At 43.0% G+C, this 20,108-nt stretch overlaps 1 protein-coding gene across 1 annotated transcript in view; it reads left to right on the forward strand.

Moving 5' to 3' along the window:
• LOC137901083 (arf-GAP with Rho-GAP domain, ANK repeat and PH domain-containing protein 1) overlaps window positions 1-14,358 on the forward strand; it is a 32,042-nt gene extending 17,684 nt beyond the window's left edge. Inside the window, exons 14-34 of the mRNA XM_068745084.1 lie at window positions 1,915-2,089; window positions 2,197-2,331; window positions 2,446-2,581; window positions 2,658-2,760; window positions 3,076-3,268; window positions 3,458-3,503; window positions 3,634-3,797; window positions 4,533-4,745; window positions 5,237-5,342; window positions 5,435-5,582; window positions 5,904-5,987; window positions 6,225-6,299; window positions 6,439-6,556; window positions 7,812-7,925; window positions 8,023-8,171; window positions 8,265-8,347; window positions 8,572-8,631; window positions 10,498-10,561; window positions 10,878-11,036; window positions 12,448-12,485; window positions 13,489-14,358. Coding sequence (XP_068601185.1) covers window positions 1,915-2,089; window positions 2,197-2,331; window positions 2,446-2,581; window positions 2,658-2,760; window positions 3,076-3,268; window positions 3,458-3,503; window positions 3,634-3,797; window positions 4,533-4,745; window positions 5,237-5,342; window positions 5,435-5,582; window positions 5,904-5,987; window positions 6,225-6,299; window positions 6,439-6,556; window positions 7,812-7,925; window positions 8,023-8,171; window positions 8,265-8,347; window positions 8,572-8,631; window positions 10,498-10,561; window positions 10,878-11,036; window positions 12,448-12,468 — 2,346 coding nt within the window. The 3' untranslated portion in view covers window positions 12,469-12,485; window positions 13,489-14,358. The remainder of the gene's footprint in view (window positions 1-1,914; window positions 2,090-2,196; window positions 2,332-2,445; window positions 2,582-2,657; window positions 2,761-3,075; window positions 3,269-3,457; window positions 3,504-3,633; window positions 3,798-4,532; window positions 4,746-5,236; window positions 5,343-5,434; window positions 5,583-5,903; window positions 5,988-6,224; window positions 6,300-6,438; window positions 6,557-7,811; window positions 7,926-8,022; window positions 8,172-8,264; window positions 8,348-8,571; window positions 8,632-10,497; window positions 10,562-10,877; window positions 11,037-12,447; window positions 12,486-13,488) is intronic.
• Window positions 14,359-20,108: the final 5,750 nt, after the last annotated feature.

A 20,108-nucleotide genomic window follows, 5' to 3' on the forward strand; every position in this document is an offset into this window, starting at 1 on the left:
TGAATGTGTCAATGCAAAATGTCTCATTGATCTCCTGTTGCCGTAAAGTGTTGTTTCTGATCTGCCTTGTACTTGGTGACAGAGAGAAGTGTATTACGTTATGGCTTTGCCTGCAGCCTGGCAGTGATTGATGTGAAATTTTGGCTTTTCTGACTTGGAGCATCAGCCACTTCAAGATGAACCAGATTTGATCGGGTGAATGCGATTAAAGTGCAAAATACAGCCACAGTCCTGTCTGTAGTTTCCCCCCCCAAATACGAGGTTGTAAAAAATCTTTCAGCCACGAAAGTGAATGAAATGACAGAAGACAAAATGCAAGAGAGTGGAACACAGTGAACTGTTTTTCTGACAGGCTCTGGCGTTATGCTCTATCTATGCTAACATTATTTACATCATCCTCCATTGGTTGTTTCTTTGTCATTTTTCACGTTTCTGCTTCTGACAGTTTACAAGCTTTCTTCCTGACGGTGTCATTTGCTTCACAGTCGAACAAAAAGACACTCATGCCATCCGTATGATGAGATTATTGGTGGGCACATGCTGTATTTCTCTTCAGACTTCAAGTGGCTGATGACGAACTTTTTGTTCATATGTTGTGAGATTTTGTGTCGCGGTTTCTTGAGCAATTAGAATCTTGTTTTATATTTGCCTTGTTTGTCTATATACTTTGTGTGGAGGCTCAACAGTGCTTAAATGAAGGAGGGCTTCTGTCTGTATTTCTCACAGTGTTGTGGAATTTCCCAATCATATCTGAAAGAGCTTACTGGTTTGTACAGAAGAGATGTGTGTGTGTGTGTGTGTATGGGTACCGTACTTAGAACACATTTCAAACTCAAGACCAGTACCTTTGGAAAGGCTGGTGCAAACAGGTTTCTTATTTCTTTTTTGGATGGTGGTTACGGTCAGTTTAGGTAGAGTTTGAATTTGGGTAAGTCCCATGGAAATAAATTTAAGTTTATGGATTCTAATTTGACAAAGGTCTGTGTGTGTGTGTGTGTATGTGTGTGTGTGTGTGGAGGGGGGTGGGTGTTATTTCATGAGTCTCCTTAACTGAGTTCCTCAGCTGTAAAAACACTGCATCCTCCTTTTCTCATTGCTCTTTCTCTTCGTGCCTCTCGCTCTTTTTCTCTTTCCCTCTTTCTTTGCATTCAGATTTACAGTGTTTAGACAAAATGTGCAGACTTTTTGTTTTGAAGGTAAAGTCAGTCTAAAGACAACGCTCTATTTTCATTTAAGGTTCTTCTGTATTTTTCATCGTAAAAAACGAAACTCGTTTTGATGTTTATGTCCATGTTTCCAAATGCAAGATGTTTTATTTTTGACTAAACCTTTCTATCCCATCTCTTGTTTTTGACTTGGCTTCACTTTCACATTAGCCCCATTGGATAAAACATTGGCCTAAATATAAGAAATTCTTCCTTTTAATGAAATACAATAAATCATTTTGCATCCCACTGCTAAGAGCAGAATAAGTTTCCCTAAACAGTTTCCTTTACCTTCCCGGTTACACAAATCGGCGTAAAATTCCTTCAGGCTGCTTTGTTCTCGTTGTTGCTGTGGATTTTGAGAGCTCTAAAAAAAACTATGGACACGAGACAAATCAGAACAGTGTACTCAACAGTGTATTTGTCTTTCGACAATAACGGAGAAATCACTCCAAGCTGCTTATTTCCAGATAATAGTTGGCTCTAGATCAGAGAGCTCGCTGCAGCTTTTCACGCCTGCCTGCTCAGGAGCCCTGAGTTTGGCCTTAGTGGTTTCCTTCAAAACAAAGCTGACAGAGGCCTCCGTGACGTGATTAAAGCCAGGCCAGCAGCTGCAGGATCCCAGTGCAGAAGTCATCAGTTTATTATCAGTGTCCTTCTTTATCTTACAATAAATATATGTTTCTTTCTCTTTCCTTCCCGCATATAGGCTCTATGTATAAATGTGCAGAGCAGTGATGTGCTGGAAACGTTAAGCCTCATTTTCTGCGGTGCAGATGTCAATTGTTCCACTGGAAATGCAAGTTGGCCCTCCCCTCTTTCCCTGGCCAACGCACACACACAACCCTTACAGGCGGAATTGATCAGCCACAATCTCAACACAGGTATGGTGGTGTGACTGCATGCACGGGAGTGTTTTTCACCCGATGCATCCTACCGCTGACTTATTTCACAAAGACCTTTTCCTGTTTGTTCTTTTGTTCTGCTGTAGAACTACCACGGTCCGAGGTGGATGGGATCATGCAGGCGGTACATTACTATCCACCACCTAATGTGTCTCACAATGGTTTCCTGTTCAAGACTGCGTCCATGAGTCGTGCTGTCCCAGAGCGCAAAGCCAGAGAGGGTAACTGCCGCATGCAATGACGAACACAATACGCTAAACAGACATCTGCAGTGTCTGCAGATATTACCTTTCATGCTTCCTAAACTTTTTTTTTTTTTTAATCTGACCATGTAGAGTTCAGTCGTCGCTGGTGCACGTTGAGTGATGGCATTTTCAGCTACTATGAGAGTGACAAGACCTCGAACCCTAACGGAGTTCTGAAGGCTTCAGAGATAGTCTGTTTGGCCGTCAACACACCTGAGAAGCACGGGTATACAAACTGAAACAATATCGTTGTCCCTCTTCACCTCCTATTCCTTCACCTCATCTTCCTTCCTGACCCTCAGGTATGACCACACCTTTGAAGTCTACACAGAAGGAGAGCGTCTCTATCTGTTTGGCACTGATGACCCGGACAGCCACAGGGAGTGGGTCAAGTCTATCGCCAAGGTAACCACCAAATACAGATTGGGAGCTGGAAGGACGAGACCAAATTTGCCTACGCTCTCCTCGCCGGCATCCTTTCAGAGGGAAGATTGGACATACTAATCCATACGCTTTCATGATGAAGATGGAGCAACAATCTGTTGCTGGCTTTATGCTTCTCTTCAGCAGTTGGTGTAGATGTTTATTCTTGCAACTCTGGGTCACGTCAGTCTCACTGAGCATTGATGCACCGAATGAAGTGCTAAAAAAAAGGGAAGGGAAGCAAAGATTAATTGTCAATGTGTTACAAAAACCATGTTGTCCCCCTTTTCTTTGTAGAGCATCATCCCCATCAATGCAGAGCCTTTACTGAGATTGGCCTTTGACCGGATAGGGAGATTGAAGTATAAAGATGGCCTGAACCTGCAAACATTCAAGGCTGGTTGGTTTGCTTTGGTGGGGACGAACCTTCACACATACCTGGCTGGCGGTCAGGGAGAGGAGATCCACCTGCAAAAGCTGAACGAGCTCTGTGAGTGGCATAAAATTGCATTTTTACTGCATATGTACTGTAATCCGAGTACTTACGGGGGTGGGAGTTCTCAAGGTGGTGATCGGCAAAACAGTCATTTGGAAACGAGTCAGAAAAATAAATCCTGAACCACAGAGATAATGCGTAGTTTAGGCTGTCTTAAATAATAATGTGTGTCCTATTTAACAGCAATGAGACAAAACAATGAGGTGCTGGTTCTGGTGGAGAAAGGCAGGTGAGCGAGATCACAGGTTCAAACGGTGACGTGGTGAAGCCATTTCTTTTTTAAATATGGAACCGTGTTTAAAGGATGTAAGTTTGGTTCCATCTTCTTTAAAACTCATTGTTTCCCTCTCTTTATTTAGAACTCTATACATAGAGGGAGAGAGGAAGTTGCATTTTGCCGGCTGGTGTGAAGCCATCAAGGCGGCAGCGGGGAGCGGAGGGGACACACTGAGCGAGCAGCAGCTGACGGAGACAGACATACCGGTCATAGTACACAGCTGCTTCGACTACATCACACAGTGCGGTGAGAGACAACCACCGAGTCACACAGCGAGATCTCTGCCTCATTAATATGCCTACATTTACATTCCAGCATTCTATGTTCACAGTCTTGACATCTAAATATGGTTTGTGATGTTCCTTTCTGTTTCTGTATGCATACACTTGGCACTACCTCTCTGTGTGTGTGTGTGTGTTTCTCTGTTCTCTTCCCATCACTCACCATCAGTTTTATTACAGCAGATATTTTATCGATGTCTTTTTTTTTTCCAGCCAACTGTGGACTGAATATCTGAGATTGTTCTGGTTTAGGCTAGAAAACTGGAAAGATGATCCGTTTGCAGAGGCTCAAATAGGAATATCAATTTGGGAATACAGTCGATTTTCCCAACAGCAGTTTCTTCTGTTCTTCTTCTTTATTTATCCCAAGGGGCAATTCAGTTTACGCCGTCTACCAGACAATACAACCATCCACAAACATAATAAATAAATTAAAAAAACAGTCAGTATATTGACAAATGCTCAGTAATGATGATTATAATGCACATTTAAAAGAGTTTAACAGCCTAATGGCAGAAGGAATGAAAGACTTGGAGTAACGATTTGTTCTCCTACAGGGGGCGATAAAGCGGCAGCCTGAGGGCAGTAATGTGGTCATGTTGGGAAATGATACTCTTGGCTTTATTGACCACCTGTTTTTGCGGCGAACTCCGATTGGTCCGATTATGAATCACATTTTTGCGTGCTTGTCGTTTTCTAGGCCTTACATCTGAGGGGATTTATCGTAAGAGTGGAGTGAACTCTCGCATTACTGCCTTGTGTGGGAGATTCCGTCATGATGCTCGCAGCCTTTGTCTGAGGGAGGGCGAGCACCAAGTGGACGATGTCGCCAACGCGCTGAAACGCTTCTTCAGGGAATTAAAAGAGGGATTGTTCACAGCAGAGGACTCCAGCACCTGGCTCAGTACTGCGGGTAAGTTTCACAAAGCTGTGGTTGAAGTACGGGTCATTTCAAACGAGTGCTAAAAAGCATATCATTAATTTCATCATAGAAATAGATGTATATCTTTGTTTGATGGGGTTTGGAGATCTTTATATTGCCATCAACAACCTGCTCACAATTCTAGAACAAAAACATGGAAGTAAATCAACACATTTCAAGTTACTACTGTGCAGCCCTGGAAACTGTATTTGAGAGCCGTGTTTCATATCCCTCTTTTCTCTTTTATCTGCATTTTCCGTCGGATAACTTTTCCTTCTTTTCTCTTACTGCTCATGTCGACATTTTTTAGTCAGTTTTTGTCTTTATTCTATAGGACAGCTAGATAAAATGCGTGGGAAATGTATACTGTACCTTGACTCCTTCCCATTGACCAATAACCGCTCCATAGTCTGTGATCTTGTGTTCTGCATCTTTCTCGCCCAACACTCCGCCCCTCTCTCTATTTTTTTCTCTTACTGCAGCCATTAAAGATGAAAGTGTGAAAATCTCCCAGTACCAGACGCTATTGGACAGACTGCCACATGTTAACAAGTCTACGCTACAAGCCCTCGTCAACCATCTCTACTGGTGAGATAAACACGATCACTCACGCTCGCCTATTTCTTGGTTTATCTCCGTGTGTGTCTGTTAATACCTGTCTTACATGCATGTGTTTCCAGCGTGCAGCGATTTTCTGATATGAACCAGATGAGCCTCCATAACTTGGCCATAGTATTCGGCCCCACATTGTTCCAGACCGACGGCAAGGACTACAATGCCGGCCGCGCTGTAGAGGACCTCATCCAGTACTACACGGCCATCTTTGAGGTCTGAAGTCACCGCTGTCAGACGGGAACGTTCTCTCGTCTGGTTCATTCATTGGATATGACCAGAAATTGGCAAACAAATCACAAAATATGCTATCTTGTCTTATCAAGCATGAGTGTGTAGTCCCCTCGTGCTTTATTTTTAAGGGCTTTATTTGTCTCCCAGGTGATAAAAGGTTGCACAAGGAGATTACATTTTGTTGCTGCCGGAGATTTCTGCTTGAGATCTCACGATGAGCACGGCGCTCTAGTTAAAGTTTTATATCAGTTATTGATTTGTCATTTTGCGAGAACGAATTAATGAGCGTATATTTGTTTGCAGGTGGATGAACAGCAGCTAAAGAGGCAGCTTGAAGAAATCACAGTTATCATCCGAGTACGGGAGCAGCTCAACACAAAGATTCCTGTGAGCCACAAACACTTTCTGACGACAACCTGACAGACATTTATTGTAATGAAAATTATTGAGATTGTCACTGTCAAATCCTTACAAGATAAATTCATGATGTAAATGCTTGCATACAAACCGCTCCCGGGTTCATGCTTGTGTTTATGAGCATGTCTGCTCACATCTACACCTGCTTTGATCCTCACATTGATGAGTTTCTGACCTCGGCTCTCTTTGTGTACTTGTACATTTCAGAGTGAACCCGGAGGACACTTCATCTGCACAGTGTACCTGGAGGAAAAGACGGAGACAGCAGAGCAACACGTCAAGGTTTACTGACTTCAACTCATGAAATTATTGCACATTTTTATGGCCCAGTTTGCCTTTTATTCAGCACAGGAGAAAACATTATTACAAAACCACATTTTTGCCCCTCTGGTTATTGACTGGGTTATTTCCACCCCCCCAGATCCCTGGTTCTATGACAGCAGCAGAGTTGTGCTGTGAGATCCTGGACCGGCGTAACATCCCGCTTCAAGACAAAGAGTACTGGAGCTGCTGGGAGATCTGCGACAAGGAAGAAATGGGTGAGACAGGCGGAGATTGTTGAAAATGTATTCAAAGCTGCAACTTAAAGGAAGTCAGATCTACTAAAACTGCCACTATGACCTTCAGGTAGCACCTGAGACATATAATCTTCCTTTAGCCCCATCTAGTGCTCCTAACTCCATTTTCAAGAATCCACCATGCCTAGATATAAATCTAAAACCAATCAGAGCCAGGAGGCGTGTCTGACCGAGTGTCACTCTTGAGCTCGTGCTGCGGGCAACCCTCCTCTTCCTGGCACAGCGTCACTCGATCAAGCACAGCAGGGTCCAACACAACTCTATTTATAACTCTTTTGGTTTGGTAAAGGAGATGGATCAACATGACAAGGCCCACAGCGAACCAAAAACCCATGAAGCACTCTCCACTCAGACTGCACCCTGACCTACTCAAAGTGACACGCACCCTCCAGAGGCAAAGAGATCATCCTCAGCAATGTGACTATGTGTTGAGCCTGGTATGTGGGCCATCTGGTTCTAAACCAGGAAGCCTGTAGGTTCCTTATTAACTCATTGAGTGCCAGCCATTTTCAGCTCGGCTATACGCTGAGTGCCCCAGTTTTTGCGTATTTTTCCTGATTTTCAAAGCCCCACAGAATATATGACTATGCAAACACTGAACCTACCAAATGAAATATTAAAGTATCTTCCTTCATTAGAAAACAAAAAAGTTTGCTCCTACTATTTTTCATTCTGGAGTTATTGGCCGTTGAAGAGAGGCAGATTTCAATGTCTGGGTTGGCAGTGAATGTTCTTTAGACGTCAATGGCGCTCAAAAAAACAAACAAAAAAAAAAAAAAAAACAGGACATGTCATGTGGCAAATTTCCACTGGCCCTTAAACCAACATGATGATTCCAGAAAGATAACAAAGGAACGGAAGTGGAAAAGAGGAGGATGTGACTGGTTGGAATTTCCTTATGTTGACACATTATTATTACTGTACTTTATTCCAATAATAAAGTATTAGTTTTAAGTATATAAGTTCAAAAGCAAAAAAAAGAAACAACATCCACATTTGATTTATTTTTTTCTCTAAAATAGATGCACAAAGTCTTTGTGTAGAAATTGCTAGCATAAACTCAGTGATTGAGAGATTGATATTTCCTCAGTTTAACAAAAACCCTAATTCATAAAATATTTGGGGCACTGTGTAAACCACAAATAATAAATCTTGTATTGTTATTTTGTGTCGTTGACCATATGAACAATTTGAGACCGCACTGTTCTTCCTTCAGAACGGCCACTGCACTATCAGGAGAGAGTCTTACCCATCCTCCACTCCTTTGGCACTGATTCCCATCTGCTCATTAAGAAACACGCTGCTATGGACATGATGATCGTTTACCTAGGTAAAAACAAAAAAAGCTAATCGATTCTCTCTGATTTCACTGCCGTAAGTCCTTCCTGTCACTTAATTCTTGAAAATCTCTCAATCTTCCCCTCTAGCCTCTTGGAAAGGTGACGCAACCAAACATGGAATGATGAAATTCAGATCAGACCGAAGCATCTTGGGATTGGGACTTTACTCTGGAGGTTTTCAGGACCGATATTTTATCCTAAATTCCAATTCTCTTAGGATGTACAAGGAGGTCAGAGTAAGGTTACCCTATACAACTGTTATGCTTTTTCTATCGTGACAGGGTTGCTTTCACCGACTCATTCACAGTGTTTCTGTCACTGTTTCTCAGAGTAATCGTCCAGAACGTGATTGGCCAGTGAAAAGCCTCAGTGTCTACCTGGGTATTAAGAAGAGACTACGTCCTCCCACGGGGTGAGAACACGTTGCTTTGAACTCATCTCAGTTCCAAAGCTCCTTACGATGACTGAAAAATAAATATGTTAGATGATCTAAATGGAACGAGCTTTGGTTCTGCTTTGATTCGAGGACTTGTAAGTAGAGTGGCCACTAGGGGGCAGAGTGAACATAAAAACCATAAACTACATGTCTATTAACAGAAGTGCTGCTGCTAAGCTAACTTTCTGTCTGGTTTTCAGTTGGGGACTGACGGTGTTGTGTGAGTGCAAGAAACAAGAGAAGGTAGAGAAGCAGCTGTGGTGAGCTACATGTGATGGCGTGTATATATTATGCACTATATTTTATCCTCACTGTTAAACATATGTTGCGCACCATAAAATACCCCACCATAAAATACTTTGTCCAAGTGGTGCTACATACTCATGAATATAAAACATTTTAGAAATACATTTGGCAGATTGTCATGTAAACTCCTTATTTGATTATGGAGCAAAATAATATATATATATATATATATACATATATTTTCCCTTTCAGTTATTTAATTCCTGCCGTAGCTCTGCGTTTAAAGCAGAGAACTCTGATAGGTCATCAATCAGCTTTTTATCTTCCTGCAGTGACTCGCAGCCTTCAGTGCGAACATATTCAGCCGTTCTAACATGCTTGGCATTGATGCCCTCTGACGTTTTCCCTTAGTAGCACTATCATCATATTTTTTTATTTGCGTGTAAATATAACCATTATTAGAAAAAGCTGGCAGTTGCCCTGCAGGCAGAGAAAACAGGTCAGATCCCTGCATGACAGTTTGGAGATCGAGGCATATGAAAGGTCGACTCCACCCAGGAGGGAAACACACATGAATACGCCTGTAAGCATAGGTCTATTCTAATCTGGGTCTATTCATACAGCCCTAACCCTCAGTGAGTGTGTGTGTGTGTGTGTGTGTGTGTGTTACAATGGGCTTCACTTTGTCAGCAGCAATTGTATGATGTCTGGGCAGCACCATATCCAACCTCACATCACTAGCAAATATAAAAACACACCTGCGAGGAAGAAAGAAGGGGCTTGAAATGGAGAGAGGAAAAGATAGCAGGAGGAGGAAGTGAAAAGTAGAGTGTCGCTGAAGGGGAAAATTCTAAGGAAGACATTTTCATTAATTGCTGATAAAAGAAAAACTAGCTAGGATAAGAGTGGCGAGAGATTAGGAAGAGAGTGAAAATATGGAAAAATTAATGGATGAGGAGGCTCCTGCACGACTGAGGACCCCCCCCCCCCCCCCGTACGTCATTGCCCTCCTGCACTTCTTGTCGCCTAGTTTTATCATTTTATTGCTTCTATCCACTTAAAGCAGTCAATACTTCTTAATTGTTCCATTTTTTCCACACTATTTTACCTGCGTTCAGAGGAACACTGATCATTTTTTCCGGATATTATGGACATTTTCTTCCTTGTCTTTATGAAAGTCGTGATGATAAATGGGCAGTGTTTAATCTTCCGCTACTGATAAAGCTTTAGATTAGCAGCCAGCGCATAAACGGTGAAAGTCCATGCCTTGCAGAACAATCAGTGAGTACGACACTGTAGGTCCGCCTGCTAGAAGAGAGCGCTGCCCCCTTTTTAAATCTAAAGGAGCACTAATGAGGTCTGCTGGCTCTAATGAGGAAGAATAGGGAGGAGGAGGAGGAGGAGCTGTGAGTGTGTGCTGTGCGATCATGCAAGACAAATGTCTCCATTAGGTCTAAATGTAAAGTCTGTGTTGTATCCTGTCGCATCCCCAAATCTTCATTGGCGTTGTTGCGATGAAGGATCCTCAGATACCGCTGGAGTCCAGATTTGTTCTCAAAACAATAACAATTGTTCAAATATAGGCAATTTATTCAGCTCCGCAGCACGACTGATGACCCGCAGGACTGTGTGACGGCATCAAATATGTGCATACGCTCCACTTTAATTATTCATTCATGCTCGCATGGGACTGGGATCGTGGAGACGCAGTAGAGTGCGTTCACAAATTATACAACAGTTCTCAATATTTGGTTCGTGATTTAACAGGTTGCCTTGAGGACAAACACTGATTAGGACTTTGCACGTGCGCACACACACACACACACACACACACACACACACACACATTCCCTCCCTGACCTCTGTTTATTATTTTGCAGGTATCTCTGTTGTGAGACTCAGACAGAGATGAGGGAGTGGTATGCCACTTTCCTCAGCATCCAGGTGTGATCTCTCTCTCTCTCTCTCTCTCTCTCTCACACACACACACACTTCATGGACTGCTGGTCTCCATTCCAATAATTCAATAGTTCATTAATCTTGACAGTGTGCTGTTTTCCATTAACCATTAATTATAATGCATGTATAAATGATTCCTCGTGCATTAGCATTAGTAATAACGCAGGACCGTCTTATACGAGACGATTTAAAAGAACCAGCAGAGGAACATTCGACAATTACGTTAAAACGATTTCCCTAAACCTCCCGGCAGTTGTGTGAGATTCTAAGATCTTTTCTCGCACCCCTCTCCTCACCAAAGTACGACGGCAACGTGTGGCCTCAGCATGGACTCCAGCAGCCTCGGGTGAGCCGCGTGTTCCCGGACACACGACACGGTAACGTGTCACTCATACCTCTACGCGGCAGCGAGAATGAGATGCGGAACAGCGTTGCGGCTTTCAGCCAGGATTCGCTTGCTGTGAGTGGGACTAACTAACTAAGTGGGAACGCCGGGCCAGGAAGCTCAATGGGGAAGCTTCTGGTTAAATAGAGCCATTCATGCTGCACAGGTGGTCCAGACCCCCCCCCGAAATCCTCACCTGGTGGTGTCACGTGTTCTTTACATTAGAAGGCCAAATCTCTAATGTTATTTATATTTTAAATACACGATTGTGCAGGAAAAAAAAAAGCTATGCACACATTCCTTATTTGTCTTCTTTTTATGATTTATTCCTGCCAAAAAGAAAAACAGAAGTTGGGGGAGGGGTTGCACCTGTGCAGGATTAATCATCTCTGTTGCTTGATTCATTATTGATTATCTTCACAGGATCTGGGTTCTTCTATTTTCTTCCTCTCGAGTGTTTTCATGATTTTGAATTCAAGAAAATAAATAACTAATTCATATCCCGGGTCAAAAATAGTTTAAGAATCCAGACGACGTGAAAAGAGGAAGAGACGTCTGCATCGTCGCACGTGGTAGGCTCAGACTGAAAAACGACAAAACAGAATTTCAATATGATTTATTTTGGCCAGGCTCTGCCAAAAGCTGCAAGAAAACCAAAGGACCAAAAGAAGCAAAGACTAGCTCATTTGAGACGAACCGATGGCGGCAGCAAAAAAACATCAGCTCTACAGAGTTGGGTGCTTGGCCAGAGTACAACAAACATCACCGTTGGTTTGTTGGACTTCATTTCAAGCCCTCTGAATTCAAACCTGACTTGTTTAAGGGCATCAATGCCTCCCCCTCCATCATTTTTATAGAAGCTTTCATTACAGCCATCCAAAATAATTCTGTCTCTCCTCAATCTGTGTTTTGTGGGACCAAATCTCCAAAATGCTGTGATGCAGTTTTCTCCTCCTGTTGTTTGTAGTTATCAGATTCAACTCGGTTTGCTGCCGACTGCAGCAGCACACAAGAATCACACTTCCAGGGTTGCTGTGCTGTCACCTTCCAGATTATCTTTTTTTTTTACCCTTGTCTGTGCAGCACATTGACTGTACACATTCCTTTTGGGCAGCGGGCGACGGGGCAGCAGAAGCCAGGAATTTGCAGGGTGTTTGTGAGCGTTTGGGGGGAAGAGAGAGACTGACTGCATTTCAATGTGAAGCCGAAGAGTGTGGAAAACTTTGTGTCTGTGTGTTGCTGTTGTTTGACTCTTAAGGTGAGTCTGATGATGCGTGTCCTGATGCTTTTTTGGGACGTTAACATGAATAGTTTACTGTCTCTCGCGCCTCACGGTCGTCTTCACGCCTCACTTGTTCACTTTACGTTTGCCTCCTGTCCTCAGGTAATCACTGTCGTCACCCTCCCTTTATTTCGACACCCTCCGGTTCCTCCTATCGGCCCGTGTCGCTCCCTCTATGCTAACTCGCTGTATCGTTTCTTTCAGCTCTTTAGAGACGTCCGATAATGGCTGCTGCACAAAGGGTAAGAAAGTTTCACACATGAGGTCGATGCCGTACAAACGCTAACCACACGCACGGCTAATGTATTGATTCGAACGTCAAAAGTATATTCTGGAAATGTGAGTAAATGATGGTATTTTTACACGCCTGCTGTCAAGGCCCCTAATAATATAACACATATGTTTAGAATTTAATTACTCAAGTTCAGTGTTTTTGTGTCATTCCTTCGTTCGGTTCAGTCATTGAGCTAAAGTCCCAAACATCTGCTGTTAGTACGACTGCCGGTGTGTTTTCCATGTCTTCATAAGTGTGGCTTTTATTTTTGCACTGTGGATGAAACAACAACGGTTTTCAATGATTCCTAACATTTAGCAAACATAGAAATGTCCTTACTTTGAAAGAGAAGCACTCTTTGTCAATGAAGATAACTAATCTAATCTGAAATACTCTATACATTGCTAATGCGTTAAACGACTGTTCTAGCTGCACATGTCTGGTTACATCGGTGCGGAGAGGCCCATTTCCAGCAACACTCCAGCGTTCTGATGGTACGATGCGTTTGCTCGTTGCGTCAGAAGGCTAATGGGTGATTAGAAAGCACCTTTTGCAATCATGTTAGCAGAGCTGAAAACAGTTGAGCTGGTTAGAAAAGCTATGGGACTGCATTGGATGTCCCAAAACTTCTGGCCGCGGCTGTATGCATTAATGGAAAAAACCTCTTTATTGATACCGATTAGATGGATTATAAACTTAAAGTAAAGCGTATTGCGTCGTCTGCTGAAGTTGTTGCATCATCATTTCTCTCTGCTGCCACTGCTTCACCTGTCAGGCCGCGCCTCGGTATTTGTCTGCTCGTTGAATCTGCATCTTGTTAGCAGCCTCGCATCCGGTTGCCATGGCTCCGTAGTCGAGATGAAATCTTTACGAGATAAAGCTGCATATTAGTTGCACTAAACAGATAAAGTACAATAAACGAGAAGAATTATGGCGTCATCTGAATGCCTGACCTTTCTGTCCTTTTTCAGGGTGACGTCGGCTTCAGAGGAACATTCCCTTCACATCATCGTTCTGACTGCGAGGACTGTAGCTTATGTGGATTATATCCTTACGCTGATGAACTGGGCCAAAAAAAAAAAAAATCTCGGAGAAGGGGATCACATGCAAAATATAACCTCTACTGGTTTCCCCCGCACAAATGCATTTTATTGGACTTGTAAATGGACTACAATCACCTGATCATTGCATCAGTCGGAAGTTATTTACCCACTTCCTGTTTGATGGGTGACAAGTCTGTGCCCAATTGCGTTGCATTATGGGACAGAGGCATGAAAGACATCCCGAGGGAGACCTTAGTGTCATTCCAGACGCTAACATACAGTGCTTAGCGTGTTTGTTAAATAGATTATGGTTTATGATTTCCAGTTCCAGTTGAACCTGATTTATCCTCTTTGTTTTTGCACTTTTTTCTGTATTCTATAGCGCAAAGACTTCCGATCCTGCAGTTCAGAATTATGCTTTATACCGGAGGCAATGATATTTTTCTTTCCCACTTTATCCCGAACGACCAAAACCAGGTCTGACAGAAAAGCCGAGAAGTGATGATGGATGCCTGACTGTTACTCTGCAGGACACCGTGCAACTCCTCGTATTTGTGCTTGCCTGTTTGTCTGCTCTCAAGCGTGTGTAAAATATGTGTGGGGTTGTTATAAGTGGGCAGGTTTTTCCACATTTGTTGTAACGACTCATGTCTTTCAGGCAGAAAAGAGAGACGTGCTTCAGATGAAGGGAAGAAAGCTGACAGCTGAATGATAGATTTGTGATAAAATAACAGAAGCGCTTGTCTTTTAAATCAAATAAAGTCAGTGTACTTTATGTAGGTCACATTTCAAACAATATTCAAAGAGATTTTTGAGCCCTAATCTAGTTAAATGTTGTCCCTACGTCCTGCGCTCAGCATTCAGCACTACCTCGTCTCTGAAGCCTGTGATGCTCGGAGACAATATTGAGTACCTGGCAGTTTTACCATTAATCCAGTGTTTGTGAAGTTTAGGACTGTTTCTGTGTTTGACATAAAATCTTTACAGCAGTTTACGTTCATTAAATCCTGAAATGGGGCACAAAGCTCCCGATCTGGAAGAATAAACTCACTAATGTACGCTATCGAATAACAATCTTTCTATTTGGCTCCAAATTTTTATATATTTTGTCAACAATCTGTTTTAACTGTAAGGACAACCGTTGTCTGCGAGTCACCGGTAGGTCTTCCTTGTGATAAAAATGTATTTATTTGGACAGTGGGGGGAGGCCAGCCGGCCCTGCTGGTGAGATGATGTTCAGCAAAATGTTAAAGCACGGTATAAATCATATGTCTAATCACTATACACGGACGAATGTGTGTTGTTAGCTGCCTTCCAGCCTCAGACCAGCAGGAGTCCAGAGCGGTGTAGTCATGGTGATTGCACCGTAACGCTCTGTTTGCATTGATCATCTGGGAAACACAAAAGTTCAAAACTAAAAACGTAAGATTTCAGAAAGTTTAGATGGGTAGATTCTTACTGGATTTTGTTTTGCAGCTGTCTGCCACTCAAAGTTTTGAGCTGTCAGTTCTCATCATGTTTCCTCCCATCATGCATTTCCCGGTTGTTGGAGGCAGATTTACACTTTTTTAAGATTTTTAATGTAGGATCTCACTGAACCTTTTAAAGTTATTTTCATTCTCTTGAAGTATCCTTTGTGCACATATCCCTAATGGGAACATTCATTCCGATGTTCCTTTGTCTTAGCCTTTTAGAAGTTGACAACTTGTTGGATTTCACATTTCACATACTGTAGGTGTGTTAACCCAAGTTAGATTTCCACTGCTGCATAACAAACGGTCTTCTTGAAAACCCTTGCCGGTATGATGAGGAAACGCCAAAATTGATTACGAGGAGGCGATGAAAACTTCTATAAATAATGTCTAAATCTGTCTCTTGTGTTACTCTGCAGCTTACTGATTTCCTCTGAAATAAACGCATTCAGCTGGTTGTGTGTGTGCGCGGCGTCTCTGAATATGAAAATGACGAGAGTCAGAGTTCCTGTTACCCTTAAGTGTTTTTCCAAAAGGTTGATGCTCTCCGGTTTGTGCTTTCCCTGCATGTTAATCCACTTATTTTTATTCAGTGCTTCTATGAAATACTCTGATATACCCTGCAGTGTAACCCCCCCCCCCCCCCCCCACACACACACACAACTTTGTGGGGCCTGTGGGTTTCACGGCGATGTTGTGCTATGGCTGTAAATTCGAAGCCTATACTGTAGATGCGCATCAATAATTTTTTTTATGTGGTTAGGTGGGATGCAGTAATTAAAGAGATAACCCTTAGGAGATTCCACTGTGTGTGTGTGTGTGTGTGTGTCTTAATGTGAGTCATGGTGGACCACCAGCTATCTGTTCACTCTAAACCGAGCCGACACATCAGGGTCACTCTGTACCTCGAGACACACACCGGAGGGCCCCACTAGGGACTCATGTATAGGAGGCCCTCACTCGTCTCACACACACACACACACACCCACACCAAAAAGGTCTTTACGTCGTAGGTCAGTGCAGCAGAAGAATGGAGATGGGTGGGTCGGGTTCAGGGAAGGGATGGGAATGAAAGGCCGAGATAAAATAACCGAGGGGACGCTTTTCAAGAGCGGCCTCTCGGGGCGAACCGGCTGCCGGGGCCGGCCAGTTAGCAACAAACGCATGTAAATTTTCGTGGAGCACTTTGTGCCACAAATGATGACAACAGCAAAGAACAGGACGGATGGAAGCAGCCGGGTCTCATTATCTAAACGTTTATGCTTCTTTTCCACTGAGAGGCAAAGGCTCCCATTTACTCCGTTCACTCTCATTTATCTCATGACTGTTGTCCATATTCATGTTTCGGATTACAACTTTAACAAGTGAAAACATTTTTCAAAAAGCAAAACGAAAGTTTTTAATGTTAAAATAAATGTTGATGAATATGTTCCTTTTACGGACTGAGAAGAAGTTCACTTCTAAAGGGAGATAAACTATTTAAATATCATCTTGGAAACCTGTGATGAAGCTGATCGGAGAACCGCTCTCTCTCTCTCTCTGACCCGTACACGGTTGGGATTGTTTTGTCCTTCGACTAGGACAGTTGGTAAAACTCAAATACCTGCTAAAGGAGCTCCGTTTCACTATTATTACAAAGACAAATGGTGTGTTAGTCAAACATATTCTCTCCAAAATGTAATGGTTGTCTCGTACCACAAATCAAACCCCCTCTCAGAAGCCGTTTTTTTGTGTAATCCCAAAAACATTGGACGGACGAAGTGGAAAACGTTAACATCCTTATTCCAAGTATTTTCATGATCTTTATCCTTGGAATAAAAAATAAAAAGATACAAATTGGTGAAAAACTTTGAGCAAACTTTCATGAAAGAAATATTCAAGTTTTCCTAACTTTTCTTTAATAACCTTTTTTAACGACATACCTTTGTTCTGATTGACAACATTGCATAATTCAAATTTAATGGAATTTCCATTTTGGTCTTTCTGCATAAAAGAAAACTAGTTCCACCGACTTCCCATGCTGGCAAAGCTGATCTAATGAACACAGATAAAAGCAGTTCACACTTGGCAAATCACCTTTTCTCAGGGCTGCTTCCAAGGTTTTAAGTCTGTTTCCCCCCCAAATAATTTCTTACTGGGTTTCTACCTCTGAACATTCTTTGAATTCGCCTCTGCATAAATGCGTTTTTGACTCTTGAACCTTCCTCCACTCTCCCTGTTGAACTTTTTATCCTGCACTTACGAGCTTTAGACGGGCTTTGCAAATACTACATCTGCTTTATTGTGGCAGGAAACGAGCCGAGCAAACACAAATGACATCAAGGGTGTTGATCCTTGCAGGATTTTTGACTATAAAAAGCACGAGACTGAGCCGGTGAAACTGAGCGACATCAGAAGGGTCTCTGTTGCCTCGGTGCTGGAGTTCATTGATTCAGGCAGCTGTCGGGGAGATTGAGGAGCAGTGATGACACCTGTGCAGGTGAGACTGAACTACAGACACCTCCTGCCAAGCTTTTTGTTCTTTGTACCGGATCCTCGAATGACTTGTCATTTAGATTACGATAATGAGACACAAGATCTTTAAAAAGTCAGAATGGCTCCGCCTTTTACTCAGAACTCATGTTGGTGCAGAAGATAATGTGAACCTGAGGATTAGTGCGCCAAACGCGTTGATATTACGTCCAGAATTATGCTCACAGTCGTAGCATAAAAAAACACGTTGAACTTTCTGCCTATCACTGGAGTTGCATGCTTTGTGAGGTCTTGAACAAAAATCAGGAGCTTCTTTTGTGTCTTTAATAAAGAGACTCTAAACACAAACATGAGTCTAATTATCAGGTTAATCTAGGCTGCATAGTAAAAAGTTAAGACTATCAAGACAATACAGTACATGAAAGTATAGCAGCATAAAATAATTCTGTGCAGAACCAGAGACTTCTCTTTACAATCCTGACACCATCAAAGATCTCTGAGAGGACTTCCAGATCTTCCTTCTTGAGATGCTACAAAATCATCTCATCTTGAGGTAAATCCAAAATTGGAAAGCTGCAGATATCAGGATTTGGTGCATGTGTCCTGTTCTTTCATAAACAGACAAACATAACATTTCTGCATCCTTCTGCATCCGGATTCAGCTAGAATGTACTCTACTCTCCTTTGGCTCAAGGTCCACCCTTCTACAAACTTTCATCAAAGTCTGCTGATGCTATTTCCAAGTCTTCCTGCAGACAAGCAAACGTGAGCAATCGCAAAACCTCCTCCGCCTCCGTCTATAATAACTGTGATGTCACCAGTGAGGTCACGCAAAGCTGCTCAGAAGAGCAAACGATGATCATATACCATACTTGTTGTTTAATATAATGAGTGTAAAATGAATGAATAAAATGTTCCCATTTCCATTTTCCAAATGGAAAACTTATCTGACTGTTCCACAAGCACACAAAGCAACTTTCGTATCATTTCCACACGCGTTTAAGTGCCGCAGCACAACTTCAGTTCCGTGAATGCCGAAAGCTCTGCTGCGTTAGATCGCCACCGTTGAGCCGCCTCTCTCGCGTTCATCATCAATTACCAATTACCGGTCCCTAAAAAAAAAAGAAAAATCCTCATCCCCATGGCAACTGCTCTCCTCGTCTCCTGTTCTGTACAATCAATCACGGCGTGATTGTCCAGCTGTCCTGCCCCAGCCTCACAAAAGAGGAAAGGTGCATGAAGTAAATATTTTCTTTTTTGTTCAGTGGTCTGCCCATCCCTGCGTTTGCTTCTCGTCTTTATTTTCTCCACTGATGGCTCAACGTATCCCCACCGTGCACGCATGTCTTTGACTATTGCCTATTGCAACATAACACATTTCATTAATAATACTCCCTGAGGCATAGAGTTCCACTGATTCCCTTCTGAATCCATAAATCTGGTTAGTTTAGCACAATCTTTTTCAAATTCTGGACTAGCTGCTCGCTCCGCTTCCATTCTTCGCGCCAAAATTAGCTAATAGCTGTAGCTTTAGATATGAAAACAGCATCCGTCTCTGCATTCTCCTAAATACAAAATGATTATTTTAGACTCAATCATAACCTCGCAATCCGATCCGGACGATTGTTGGTAAAAGATCTCAAAAATAAATGCCTTCCTGTCTCTTTCCTCATCGAATGTCTGCCCCTGGCTTCCTCTCGACAGCGCCAGTATGTTTGGACCTCTGTTTTTTTCCCCAGCTTCCTCCCATCTCCGTCGTCTTTCTTTGACTTTATCTTTCCGTCTGTCCATTTTTCAACAGCGGCAGACACAATGAAATTGGAGAACATTTTGTGTCTGACACCCGGCTTATCAAATAGATCCAATCGCCACGAAGGGACTCGGCAGGTGGTGCTTAAAGAGGAGGGCTGGTGTAAAGGGAGCGAGAGAACAACCAGGTGTTGTGAGCGAAAAGGGAAGAGCAAGAGGAGGAAGACTTAGGAGGTAACCGGTGGGTAAGGAGGGATGAGCAAAAAGAGAAAGCGGTGGAGAGGAATCAGCTTGATCTTCTATGTGAAAGAACAAAAGAGGAGGCGGAGGAGAGGGGATTTTGTTGTTTCGCATCACTTCTGGCGATTATCTGACATGTCTGGATGAGAGGACGGAGCAGAGGAAGAGCAAAGTGAGTGGTGAGAAGGATGCAGGGAGGAGGAAAGGAGCGTCTGGGAGACAAGTGCTAATAGCGGATTCGCCACAGATGCTGTGGGGCCAGAGCATCACCAGTGTGTGTGTGTGTGTGTGTGTGTGTGTGTGTGTGTGTGTTGGATCTTCCTCTTTATCGCGGTACAGTGTAATTAAACCTGATTGATTTGATGAACACACACACGAGGTGCTGGAGGGCAGATGATGTCACCGTGTCACACTGTAGAGGCAGCTGCAGCAGTCATGCCCTGATCTCACGCCGGCGAGCCGATCCAGACGCAGCGGCACGAATGAAACGTCTTTCTGTGAACGTCTCGACAGCGAGTCGACCTTTTCTCCTCGTCTACGTTGTCTCCTGTCTCCCCTTCTGCTCCCCGGAGCGCACTGATGACAGATCAGAGTTGTGTTTGCCTATTTCACTGG

The sequence above is a fragment of the Brachionichthys hirsutus genome, chromosome 11 (assembly GCF_040956055.1).
Source record: "Brachionichthys hirsutus isolate HB-005 chromosome 11, CSIRO-AGI_Bhir_v1, whole genome shotgun sequence".
Classification (NCBI taxonomy): domain Eukaryota; kingdom Metazoa; phylum Chordata; class Actinopteri; order Lophiiformes; family Brachionichthyidae; genus Brachionichthys; species Brachionichthys hirsutus.